At 36.8% G+C, this 14,436-nt stretch overlaps 1 protein-coding gene across 1 annotated transcript; it reads right to left on the bottom strand.

Moving 5' to 3' along the window:
- Positions 1 to 3,601: 3,601 nt before the first annotated feature.
- Positions 3,602 to 5,477, bottom strand: NFIL3 (nuclear factor, interleukin 3 regulated). Its single transcript, XM_009872897.1, has one exon. The coding sequence runs from the start codon at positions 5,291 to 5,293 to the stop codon at positions 3,917 to 3,919; it is 1,377 nt and encodes a 458-aa protein (XP_009871199.1). The 5' UTR covers positions 5,294 to 5,477; the 3' UTR covers positions 3,602 to 3,916.
- Positions 5,478 to 14,436: the final 8,959 nt, after the last annotated feature.

The following is a 14,436-nucleotide window of genomic DNA, read 5'->3' as shown; positions in this document are numbered from 1 at the left end:
GCCATATTATTTGGATTTGCTGTGAGTTTTCTGCTAAATTCATTGTACAGTGTCTACTTTCAACAGCATATTTATGTATTAGCAAGTAGAAAAGCTTTCTAAAAGTTCATACTTTAATAAAACACAAAATATTGTGGTACAATTTTACATTTCTGTTAAGTTCTGATGTTTTTAGTCTCAGAAGCTGCTCACATGGACATAAGGGCTATAATAAAAACAACCGGCAATAATAGACTAACCAAGAATTGCCAGTTACCTGTCTCCTATTAGTGAACAAGGGGACATTTGGCTGTACAGAATATTAATAAAATTTAAATATACCCCACACAATATGTAAGTTTTACTGAAGGTAGAAAGTGGAGGGGATTCAGAAAATGATAATGTATGGGCTGTGTACATGTATGGGCACATCCACATTCAATCTTTGTACCTATCAAAATACAGGTATTGGTAGAACATAAGGATATATTACTGAGTTTATACCTAATTAAGTTAGACAGATTTAACAGGAGACCTGAGACCTGGTTGATGAGCCACCAGCTGATGTCACTAAGAAAAAAATACTACCTTGCTAATCAATAGTCATTTGCTATAGGCTTTTCTTAAAGCTTCCCATGAAGCCCTTCTTATTAACGATTTATCACAGGCAAGGTTTAGGGCTAGCCATACATGAAGAACGACAATTTACATTGGTAAGTCTCTGGAGTTTCCCACTTCTGTATATTGTCTTCCTTAAAATTCTCATTTGAAGGCATACTTTACTGTCTTTTTCCAGCTACCTCCTAGTCATGCATGTTCCTTCACATGAGAAAGATGATGCTTTCAGCATGTTCCATGCCGTTTTGTCAATTAATCGCTGAGCTTAGAAGAGTTTTTATAACATAAAAAGAGGATGTGGTACCAGTTTATATCCACTTAGGTAAAGCTCATTTTATGCTCAAACCAACCTTTTGATTTCCAATGGAGAGAGAGAGACTAGTGGGCAGCCAGGGATATTCTTTTAAGGGAAGCTGATTCTGTTTCCTACGGCACCAGGAAGAGAGCCTAGAAGAGCAGAGATATCCGATTCCCCAGTTCCTCTGGTCAGCAGGGGAGCTGAGTCCCACCACACACTCTCCCTCCCCCAAGTCAGCATGGGTCTCCACCACTCCCGGTGCCACATCTTGAAGGAAAGCAGGCTAAAGAGGTGTGAGGAGGATGAGGGTCTCTGAATGGAGAGGCATATACACCAGAGGTACTGCCATTGAGCAGCTGAGAGTTCTGTCCAGTTTGCAACTGTAGCCAAGAATGGGGCTTGGCATGAACCAGCCCTGCTCCTGTGCTTAGGTCTCTGGAAGATACTTCAAGTATCAGCTGTAGGAAGAGGAACTCCAGCATGGGAGTATTTGTCAGCAATTGAAGCTAACACATCTGTGTTGGACCAGGACGATGAACATAATAGAAAATCATGTTGTAATTAGATCTGGTTTTGAACAAAAGACAAATTATTTATTTCTTTCTTCAAATGAAGCATAACACTAAGGTATAAAGGGAGTATAAATAACATCTGATTGTGCTCCTAAGCTCCATGCTATAACTTTCTTGCAATGACATCCTTCAACAAATTAACTACATCATTACTGTTAAGTATTAATTGCACAAAACAGATACACAAAATATATAATGAGCTAGAAAGAGGACAACATTCTTCCATTATGACAAACAACTGTAACAAGAAATGGAAAAAAACCCAATAGATCTAGGCTTACACAGATGGCAACACTGAGAGTTTTAAGTCCTCTCCTTGAACACATTACATGTGATAAATAATACGCAAAATATTTAAAGAATTTTATTGTTGCTTACAGAAGATACTTAGCAAGCAAAGAGACAGTAGCAATCACTGCCTCATGTCTCATATCCCCATCATTCAATGCAAATTTTTACATTTCATGCAATAATCCTGAGCTTATTTTCAGTAACATTGAAATGTCATCTATATTAATTACCAAATACATACAGAGCCCAGCTATGGGGTCTATTGTATTGTTAAGGCATGAAAAAAGAATAACAGTTTATAAACTCTGAATGCCACAAATACAGCACAGCAGTTAGAAGGCTCAAAAAAGCTCAGAAAGTACCAGTGATTTCTGTGCCAAGGTCCTCCCAGAATGTGACTGTGAATCATCAGCTCCTGAAAAGGTACAGAATCAAATCCTGGCCTTGCTGACATCAGGGAGTTTTGCCATTGCCTTGACTGCTGGACCAAGCTTCAGAGCTAACAGGAGTGACTCAGACTCCTCTTCATATCCCCAAAAAATTGACAAACTTCTCACTCAAGTCAAGTATGAATTTTAAAAAACAATACCTATATATTGTTTCCTTAATTAGTATTTTATGTCTATGGAAAGGTTCCATTCATTATACAGCATGGCAATTAATAAAAAGCCTTTTCAGAAAAAGCTTATTTGTTAGTCTGCTTTGTTAGTACATTAAAAGAAGGGGGAAGTATCATGAAAAGAACCTCTGACAAGTCATTGCTCTATTTATAAATTATTTTTCATTTTAAAATTAAAAACTTTGGTAAGTCAAACCAAGGATACGTTAAGCAATTCTCATCTTCATGGTTCAATGGCTCTTCTCAAAGACAAAGAGCACCACAGCCCTGTCCAGTCATCAAGTGAAGAACTTACCATCTGCATAAACTGCAAGGAGCTAGTATCTGGATTGTGCAGTTCTTCACATAGTCTCCATTTTATGTTTAAGAAGTTCTTGCAAAATTCCCCGTAGTAAGTCAAGGTATTCCAGTTCAGTTAACCAAGCCATTGAAGCCAAGGCCAAATTGGTGGTAAGACTTCATATTTGCAGTTGCATTATGTCCCATGCTGGGAACAAAAATAGCAGATGACCTCCTCTAACTCTGCTACTACTATTGCCTGCCTCTCATGTATGTAGTTGCCTACTTGAGCTCAGAGTTTACAGATCCAGTAGCCTTATCTTTTGTATACAGGTGGCTCACCACCTGCTGTGGAAAAAACATGGTGTGCAAGAGAGGCAGACTCTCTTACGCAGCCTTTGTGTGGACTTCTTTTCATGTCTGCACCCCCCCCCCCCCCCATTAGCCACCTCTTTACAAAGATGGTGTTGTGCAATCCTGTCACTGAAAGCCTCTGAAAACTTTGCAGATGCACAAATCCAACTTAACTAATTTCATCTATAACACCAAGATCTAATATTGAAAAAAAAAATGGTTCGGCACAATAAGCCATTCAGGAAACTCATTACTGTTTCATTTGAAGGAGGGGGAAAAAAAAACCTTGATATTAGTTACCGGGTTAGAATTTGCGTGTTTTTTGGTTAACTTCTACTAATGAGTTAAAGAAGGCTAAGGCTATAGATTGGTACTGTTCATTTATAAATATTCACTTTATTTCTATTCTCTTCTAAAAAATATGTTAAGGAAAAAAGTGGCCAGAAGGATTACATGTGGTAAATTGTAATTTGGTTGTTAGGCTGTAAAAACCAAACACGTAAGTGAAATTGAGCACAGTGTAAGAAAAAGCCAGTTTTTAGTTAACAACTTATTTACAAGTTCATAAAATCAACTGAACTGGAGTAGATGTTCTGTGTTTGTCACCAATGTTTTATTGTAGCTGGCAACTTGCACGCTTTATAGTAGAACAAAAAAGAAAATAAAGTTCACTATATACAGCCTTTGTGCAGGCTACTTAACTATACACAAGGCATAGTGATCATAACACAACCTAGTCTTCATAATAATTTGTGCACAGAAAGACACCTATCAGACATTATGTGAACGTTACAGTGAAATGACATCACAAGTCCAGTGAAAATTCAGCATAATACAAAACATATTGATCTACTGCAAATGACATCCTTTAAAACAATAAGCCTTTCTTTCAGATTCAGTAGTAACTTAACCAGAGTCTGATGCAGAGATTTGTTGTGTAGTTATAAGTCTTTTCAGTGAAGCAACCTCTGCAGATAAGTTTGCTATGCCCTGCTTCAGGTACAGGTTCTCTGACTCAGAGACATTGTAGATATTGTCTTTTATTTCAACAACTCCAGTTTTGCAACCACTCTGAATTTTTACATTGAGTTCCTTCTGATGCCAGAGTTCCGGTTTAAGTGACCAATCTTGGATGTTAGTCACTTGAACTGAGAAAGGAGTGTGAGAAGAATGCACCAGGTTTTGTGCACTGTGTTTTTCAAGCTCAAAATGTCTTTTTGAGGACATGTCAATGGGTGATGACAATTTCTGTGTTGCATCATAGTCATTATCCATTGCTTCCACTTTAACTTGCATGGCTTTGGCTTTAATTCGAAGCTTATGAGGCAAAGCTGAAGAATTCACTTCTGGAACTTTAACCGTTGCATGAACATTTTTATGTTCAACTGGGGAATGGATTGGACCCTTAGGAACCTGCTGTTCATCTTCTCCATCAGATGACTTTCCGACTACACCATCATCAGTTTCTGACGTTCTGGGGGAATTACTGGAGGACCTGTTAACTTGCAAGAGAGGAGGAGAATGTGAGTACACGTTAAAGGTGGCTCCCATGTAGTTTGGATATATGGATGCTTTATATGAACCTCTATCATCTCTTGTCTCTCTCTCCAATTCCATGGGCTCCTGTTTTATAATCTGGAACTTGGTTTCAGGACTTCTGCAGTTGCTTTGTCTACGACTTGGCTGAGTATGCTCTACAGATGATATTTCAGACACATCAGACATGGAGCTTTGAGGAGAATGTTTAATGACAGAAATACAACTGCTACCAACTATAGATGGTTCATGTTCATCTACAAATGAGCTAATATTTGATTTTGAACTCTGATAGTCTTGGAAATACACAGTTGTTGAGCTACTCAGTTTCTGTATCTCTTGGGCATAGGCTGCAGAACTAATTAAACCAAACTTCAGCTTCAATGAAAGCAGCTCCGCCTTCAAAGTGGCATTCTCCTCTCCCAGTGCAATTAGTTTGTTCTCTAAGACAAGGTCATTCAGTCGTCGTTTTTCACGAGATCTTTTGGCAGCTTCATTATTTTTCCGCCTTTTCTCCCAGTACATAGCATCTTTCTTTTCATCTGGAATGAATTCTCTCTTTCTCCGGCAAGCTGAAGATTTGCTTTTCCCACTGCTTGCTTCAGTAAGTAGGATATCTTCATTTGTAGACAATTCTTCAGACACTTCTGCTAAAGTAGACTTAAGTACCATGATTTTGTCCACGTTGCTACTTGGGTCAACAGGTCCGTGTTCCTTTTTAAGGGTCTGCATTTTTCTCAGCTGCATCAGAAACTACTTGTAGGTAGTAGACCTACAATGAGCAACAGAGCAAGCTATTTCACCAGTACTTCTCACTCCACAACTTGATAAATACAGTAATTTTAAATCCACACACATTCTTCCTTTTCTTTCATATTCTCAGACAGAAGTGTCTAGAACCAATTTTGTGGAAGAGGCAATGGGAATCTTCTTAAAAGCCTGGAACAAATAGAGAATTTGATTATTATTTAGGAATTGCTGGTTCAGGACGTGCAAAAACAGCTTTTGATAAAAAGCTTAGTCTGACATGGGGCTCATTAAACCTGCTGCAATATGAAGACAGCTCAACACTGAAGCAACTGATATTCTGAGCTTTATGACACCTAGGTAGCAGATTTGCTTCCAAAACAAATACAATATAATCCAAGGAAAAAAAATCAATTAAAAAAAAAAAAAGAGTATTTGAGTTGTGATCCTACAGTAATTTTGTCACAGAACTTTCCATGATATCACTGACCAACCTAAACCTACAACAGTTAGCACTGCAGGACATCAGGCATGTTGATGAGCAGCACTGGAAAGTATCTTGCTCTTCCACATTAAAGCATCTCTTCTGAAAACAGCTGTGGCGTGTGACTACGAAATGCTGTATATTTGGGCCCTTCATGGATTAAAAATAATACAAGCTGATTTAGAGAAGTTGGAATGCTTTCTATTGTCTTAAAATAACACCTCTATCCATTAAAGCTATTAAAGATTTAATTATCGGTTTTGCATCCTATAAAAAATATGTATCAATGTATATCTATATACAAATGTTTACACATACACATCTGAATTTCAAAATGCCTTTTTGATCAATTGTAATGTAGTAAACGCACACACATAATCTGGCCAAATACCTAACTATTTAAAAAAAATGTTGACAAGAAATCATATTAAGGAATATTTTTCTTGTCTCTTATAAAAAAAAGTTAAAAATCAGTACTGAAAAATACATTAGAGAAATAACATTTAATTATTTGCATGTCAAAAATAGTTTTATTATATCAAAGTAAATTTAATACTATTGAGGCATAGACCTTTAGAAAACTCTGAATTAAAATGGAAGTTTAGATCTAAAAGTCTTACCATTAACAAAGGAAAAACTAGCTTAACCTTCAGCTTCAGACACTTTAATTGTCAAATTTCAACTTAGCATTTAAATTGGCCTTTGTTTTATTTAGTCTCTCTTGATGCAAAAATACTTTATTCTCAGAAGATCACTTGTCTTTATCTGAGAAGCGTCTCAATATCTCATTTTCCAGTTGGGCATGTTCCTGTCAAAATAAAAGCAGTATTCCAAATGCTTTTATACAACTAACTATGGAGTCAACAATTATTCTTGCCTGTATAACAAACAAACAAAAAATTTTTAAAAATCAGCCACTTAGATTAACGTCATTATTTATTTGGAATGTTTCTACAATGAGTAATGAAACTAATTTTAACATTATAAGTTGGGAAAGTTATAAAAGAATTAATGAATTGAATTCTGCCAGCTTCTCTTGTCTTTTCCAGAAGGCAAAGAGGAGTGAGTGATGTAATAACAATTAAGCAGGGTCATAAAGACTCAGGTTACAAGCTGGGTTCTGTTCATCAAGCCATGCCAACTCTTCTGTCATGAAAAATTAATACATCTAATAGAACAGCTAAGTAGAATTTCCTAAAATCCATAGTTAATTACTGACATGTAACTATTTGTCTTCGAAAATATAGCCTTAATGGAAAATAGTCAGAAGTCAGCCACACCAAAAGACAGTATCTAACATTTTAGCGCAAAAGCAGCACCATAAGTTGCCACGTTTGTAAAAGAGAAATGTATTCCTAATATACATATTTAGATCCTGATCCAAAATTCAAACTGGAATCAAAAGGAGTTTTCTGTCAATAGGATCTAGATCAGTTTTAAAAACAGAAAAAACAAACAAAAAAAGCCCCACAGCAAAGTAGCATCTGTTTGTCCAAGCATTCAGTATAAATTGCTGATGCAGGTGTATAGCCATTCTATCCATTTCTCTGCTACCTGTAATAAATGGTTTAATTAATTAAGCATACCATCTTAAATCTACTGCAAGCCACTACTTTTTTAAAAATATCATTGTCGAATATGTAGAATTTAAAAATAAAAAAAGACAAGACAAGTTCACCTGAATTTTTGTTGCATTTGTAGAATAGTTAGTCTCTGTAACATGACTTTGCATTAAAAGAAGAAAAACAGTGGAATTTTATTTCATTATCCTGTAGCATTGGGAACACACAGCTATTGATCTGTATTTGTCCTGATATAATACAGTCACTGTGTTCAGCTGTATCATCAGCAACTTCTGCACTTCTGAGTAGAAGTATAAACCTTCTATGGCACACAGTAAGAAGCGGTATAACATGTACTGAATGTCTAGTAACCATTACTTCTAAATACGCATCTCAGTCAGCTCTCACTAAAGTCAAAAGGGTTCAAAACAACTACTTTTTTTTCCAGAAATTGAGGGTCTCCCCAATACAGACGTCCTACTAAATTCTACTATGAGAGCTGCACTCAAAACCCAATAAAAACAAATTTATTCATTTAGAAAAGGGATATCAATATGCATACATCATTTTCTATATACTTATCTGCCACATACCCTAGAATATCTACACTTACTCGAAACAGCAGCAAGGAAATATTTATGAATACATGATTTGTGCATATTTTAGAGGAATTAAACTGTACCTATACAGATTTAATACAACTTTTTTCCCTTTGTTTTCCAATCTGCCATTTCCATTTGATATAGAAGCAACATGTTTACTCTTGAACAAGACTGTTTTGGGTTAAGAACTGTCTTTGTGTCTATCTGTATGCTATCCGGCTCAAAGTGATCTCACTTTGGTGTATATCCCACCTTGTGATCTAAGAAAAATACTACTAATCTTTATCATCATCAACAAGTTAGTGGTTTGGTTTTTTTTTTTCCCCTAAATCAATGCAGACTAATGGTATAGTTCATCAGTATGATTGTCTCCGTATCAGCTAAAATTCAAATGTCCAATCTCCTGCAGCCCAACACTGGCACTGAACTGCTATTAACAACCCAAAAACCTGCACAGTTCACATCCCTTGCTCCATGGAGCTGTCACAGTTTGGACCATTCCAGTGTACGATCTGCTCACTGTAGCACTGATAACTCCTGTTTTGGCCAGTCTCCCTCCTGTACACATTGTTCTTGGCACAAACAGACAGAACGTAAGTAGCATGCAAGTCTAATGCATATATTGTGTATCAAAACAACCACGCTTTTGCATGCAGTGTTCAACTTTGCTCTCTACCAGACAGCAAAGCTGTCAAGACAGATGCATAACCCACTGCCATAGTCTTACCGGTTTGCTATCTATGTAGTTAGTTCTAATGCTATTACTTTACTGAACTAACAAAAGTTCACTTAGCTCTTTCCACATCTTCCTTGAACACTTTTATTGTGGTAACTGAATTGCTGCTTTACAAACAGGGGTCAAAGCCCTTGTTTATTAATACTTCTCCATGTGTATCAGCCCGATGCTGAGTCAGTAAACAAATTAAATTCCATCTGATAATAATCACAAATTGCCTTCAACAAAACTAGCTACATCACTTCACTTCCATTTTTAATTCCACTGGAAAACATCGGTATTTACACATAAATTAATGAACTGTAATGATCCCTCTGACTGTATTTCAAATTCCAATATTTTCCCTTATCACTCCCTCATAAACTGTTAAAAAACATTTAGTACTGCCTTACATTAGTCACTGTTAAGGATTTTTTTTTTTGGTTGGTTAGTTGGTTGATGTTAATGGCATTGAGTGTCAATTCAACAATGTAATAACACTCAACCCTACTAACTTAATTACAGGCCCAGTCTTGCTCCCACAGCAGTTTTGCCATTGGCTTCAGTAGAAGCAGGATAGAATCCCAGATCCAAATATTAATGACACTGTCGTATAGAACTCATGCTATTGAGGCAATAAATTATGTATGCAGAAATCATGAAAAGTTAATTTATCCATGGAATTCAAAAAATATTTAAGTGATCTTATTGTGTCAAAAGAGTACATTAAAGATCTGAATCTGGGGATTTGTGTAGTCACACTGTAATAATTGAAAAGTTTCAAAAGGTTGAAGGACAGGACCATAATCTTTCCTCTCTCTCCTCTGCGTAATTTAATTACATAAGTCATTTCCACTTTAGAGAATGCATGTGGGCCTCCCTACGTACATGTTTCCCCACAGAGTTACCATGTTATTATTTTTATTTAGCAAAATAATTCATGCTATCTCCAAGTATAATTTTTCAAACCTATCCTAGTGCAAGATACTTGTTTAATTCTATCACTCTAACATTTTGATAGTGATTCTATAAAACTAAATTAAATCCCAATTCTACCAATGGGGTGCTCAAACACAATCCACTTGTGTATCACAATGCATCCAAAAGGTTTCTCTCTCAGTCCTTCAAAGAAAGAAGAAAACAGCTCATACAACTTCATGTTTAAGAGAACCACACCCTATCAGCATCACCACTATATGGCAAACTGCAGGAAAAAAAAACAATAAAAGCTCATATTGATGTGCATATTTTTAGTTGTTGCTGTCCATGTTCTTAACGGGTATCATTAATTACATTACTGTTACCATTCTGTGACAGGTTATTTCGAAAATCTGTCTACATCCCAGAAGAGCTGGTGTACAACCTGCTCATATACACCAGAATGATCAAGTTGCACTCCAAACTTCAAAAAGCATGAAGAATATAGTTTGCACTTCATCTTTAAAGTGTTTGTAAAACAGTTGCTGTGTGTCTCAAGACTTTTATTAGGCACAGAAAAAATATCATCTTCATTGCATGCGCTGGACAGCAGGCTGAGTTTAAGCCTGCCTAAACACTGCTGAAATAGGTTGGAGTCACTCCACTCCTATTGCTTTTCACAGACAAAAAATAGGTCATGAATTTCTGCACTACCCAGGTCTATCATAATTCTGAAATCCTTCTGAAAACCAAGGATGTGGTTCCATTTCAACCTCCACTGAAGCCCTTCAACATACTTCTTTCCTTCTATCCAGCACATTAGTAAAATTTTGTTCCTGTTGAAGAAAAGTTTTAATGTAGGCTCCACTGGAAGAGTGATATTATCCTTAGGATAGATTTGCAGGTAAGATGGTTTAGTTAATGTAGAGCAAATGGAGTTCAAACTTTCTGGGGGAAGGGGGGGATGCTATGATGGACAGGTTATCCATGGTCACAAACAGAAAAGGCCTTTACAGTACAAATGTTACTACCAATTACTGCCCTTATATAGTTGCACTCAGGGAGATCATGAATCCATTACAACAGCACGGAGCAATGCAGAACTATCAATCCTGTACACAGTTCCCTTCTCTTACAACTTCATGCGCTTCATCAGTGCTTACAGTTTCAGGATCAACGTGTAATTAGGTCAGTGGAACACTGATGATAATAGCTTTATACAAGATGACCCATTTTTGCTAAAATGTTACCTTATTGAAAGAAAAAAATGGGAGATGTCTACACAATATAGTCCATTGCAAGCATCAAAAATTATTTACTATGACACTTTTCAATCAGGTATAAGAAATTAGTAAGACTGTCATGGAATGAGGAATCTTACTGCACCCTCGCATTACCCAACTCCAAGCTATATCCAGAAAATTGATGTCACGGGTAATTTTTACAAAATGCTTTCATTGTTAGGAAAATTACTTAAGTTACTGTTTATCTTAATAACTGCAAATTAACTCATTAAAATACAGCCTGCTTCCCAAAGGTAAATTACACAAATTATGCAAATAAAATTATTTGGAGAGCACAAAACATATGTTAAAGGTAGCTGTTTCTCAGAAAGGTCAAGGTTAATAGGTGCAAATTTGACCTATATTTTCTTCCATTTCCTTAGGAATCAGAGAATCATAGAATGGCCCAGGCTGGAAGGGACCTTAGAGATCATTTAATCCAACCTCCCTGTCACGGGCAGGGACACCTCTCAACTAGATCAGGCAACACATGGGGACCAAACAGGGATCGAACCCACAACCTTGGGAAGACAATATGATTGTACCAGATTCATTAAATTTTTCCAAAGCAAGCCGTTTAGCGCTCTAAGGAGAAGTAGGAAGTAAAATTTAAAAATGTTACTCTCTTACTCAGAGTGCCAGGAAGAAGTTTAAAACTGAGAAAAAAAAAAGGAAACACATATTATATACGCAATTAAATTAATCATGCAAGTTGCACATACATGGTATGTGTATATAAATCATGCCATTTCAAATATAACACCTCTTTACAGTATTTTAATAAAAGCCCAACAGAAATAATGGTTAGTGAAATTAAAGGACTATTGCAGTATGTTTCCCCTCATTTCAATATACTTGACAGCAGGAAAAACTTGACTGAAAAAAGCTATAACTTAATAGTAACAAGGCTCTGGCAATACGATCTCAGCCTTCCTCTAGTTAAGAATCATGAAAAAACCCTCCAACCCTATAAAATAAAATGTTAATTATTCTGACAACAAATTACTTTCTATTATCGAACTGTGTTCTTAAAACGCCAAGCACAGACCAGACCTTCAGCTGACCTAAATTTATATAGCGCTATTTAAAGGCAGTGGAATTATGTCAATTAATCCCAGCTGATGCTCTAAACATGCATCTTGTTATATAACAACTACTGAAGTACAAACATGTAAAACAAACACTGCCTGTAACATGCTGATATCTACCACTTACTGCAAGCAGAACAGAGAAACAGAAATCTTCAGAGATAATTCTGTGGTATGGCCCTGGCAGAAAGACCACTGCCCAGGTTCAGCACCATTTTCTTTACTGGGTTGCATTCCGCTTGCAAGAAGAGGTCCTAGAGCAGTGGCACCCATATTGCTAACTGCTATGCAGCCACCTGTGGTTAATTACCCAAACAATTCAGGACAGACTGAAATTTATACCAATAGGGAACAACTTAAAAGAAAAAAACACAATAAAAACCCCACCTATCTTGAATAAGGCATTCTTTCTGACAGAAGACAGATTTGTGTAATATCTGTAACCAGATTTTGTCTCACAGTGTGCTAATTTGGAGGTGGATCAGTTCAATATACGAATTAGGAAAAAAATGGATATCTAAGGAAGTCTTAAAAACAATTAATTTCAGACCTACCTCTTAGTACATTTTTTAAAGAATGTTGCTTCTATCACTTTTTAAGTCCAGTCTAAGTATGCCCTTGATTACACAATTTTATTTTTACATTCATGCTTGACATCAGCATTGACAGTTGCACATACCTTGTTTAAAAAAAAAAAATAACACCCCACCAAATCCAGAATTTAATTATTTTCAAACACTGTAAAATACTGTAACATAAAAATCAACTGTCACTTTCTTTGAGAGCAGACTGCAGGAATTGGCCATCTATTTGCATTTTTTTTCTATTACATATCCTAAGCACATTTATATCTCATAACTGGCTGTAATGATCATGGCAAGGTCACCTAGAAGAGTCAATTAAGCTGATGAGTCAGATACATTGCTTAACAGTGTGTAATAAGACTCAAACAGAGGATTTTATTGTTCATATTATTGCATCATAGTGATGTTATAACAGCAGTGAGATTGCTGTCTGGAAAAAAACTATTGCATAAGGATAGTTTGCATAACTATTTGTTAAAATAAGTCAATTTAAAATGAGCTAAAGGTTTCTTTTATTTATGAGACTTATTTCAAGATAAAGGATTAGGAAAGAAAAAAAAAAAGCAGTATGGTACTGCTATAGTTCACAGACTTTACTGCAATAGAAAAGATGTCTACATGCCCTACAAATTTCAGCCAGAACATGGTAAATACTGTTCCTTCTTAGGAGACAAGCTGTGAAGAGGTCATGCAAGTTCATACTGCTCACAGGAAGAATCTAAGCTTTTTGACACCTTTCAGATGAGTTCCTTACAAAACAAACAAACAACAAATAAAACCACAACAACAAACAACAACAAAAACCCCAGCAGAAATTTGAGGCTTTGCAGTCAAATCCAGGAAGCTGGGTATTTTAAAAGCCAGTTAAGAATCCTTTGCAGAATGAATTAAAAATATAAAGTAAATAAAAATGGAAAGTAGAGGCAGATCATTCTGAAGAGTCTTAGCACTTCCACAATCAAAGACATCTGTAATGTGAGAACTTTTATAACAGTAACTGTTACTGCCAATGACATTAAGGATCTTTATCCAGTGATCCTTGAACTTGTTGGTTTAAATCAGGTCTTTTGGCTAAAACCCAAATCCTTATTCATTCAAGTTTCCCATCATAGTCAACATTTTGCTCAAATAAGGACCGTAAAATTGATATACACAGCAATATTTTAAATGAGGCTCTGGATTGAATTAATTACTAAGGAGGGCAAAGATGACTCAAAGTAGGTTACATACACAGGAGCAAACACAATGAAACTGAATGCAATCATTCAAGTTACAAGGACAAGAAAAAAAAAAAAAAGAAAAGAGGGGGGAAAAAAAAGGTTGTTTTCAACACAACAGTAACTCCAAGACAGCTTCTTGATCAAAGCTGTACTTGACCCCAACAGTCAAGTAGCAAAAAAAACTTTAGGCAAGTTATCAAGAGCATCACATTTTTAAAATAGTTTGCTGCTACTACCTATGGGCAGGTATACTGAACATAAAGACAGCGGCTGGAGTACTCGGTTTAGACAAGTGCAGCGATGTTGGTTTCGTCTACTTGGGGCTCACACAAAAATCTTGAAAGCAACTTTCAAGCCATGCTCCTGTCGAGGACAGAGCACAAGCTGACCCCAGGGTACAGGACGTCCAGCCACGGCTTTTGCCATTGCAACGCCGAAGTGACTTGGCAAAATCACGCACTTGGGCAAGAGCCATTTTTTGCTGTTGTCGTCGCTCATTACATAAGGAGAAAGCCGAAAATACTTGGGTCGCGGGAGCGGGGGGCGTGCTACCCTATCTCAAGCCTACCTGCGACTCGTACCCTTCCCGCAGGGCGGGCGGACAGGCGGCAGCGGCGGGGGCCCTTTGTCCGGCGCTCCCTGCCCGCAGGCGACGGTGGGACAACGGGCGAGACGTGGAGGGCACAC

This window comes from Apaloderma vittatum, unplaced genomic scaffold (genome assembly GCF_000703405.1).
Source record: "Apaloderma vittatum isolate BGI_N311 unplaced genomic scaffold, ASM70340v1 scaffold2460, whole genome shotgun sequence".
NCBI lineage: Eukaryota > Metazoa > Chordata > Aves > Trogoniformes > Trogonidae > Apaloderma > Apaloderma vittatum.
This window is presented reverse-complemented; position numbering and strand designations above follow the sequence as displayed.

Excerpts from the sequence above, each read along its gene's own strand:
- NFIL3 (XM_009872897.1), bottom strand. The coding sequence starts at position 5,293 with ATGCAGCTGAGAAAAATGCAGACCCTTAAAAAGGAACACGGACCTGTT.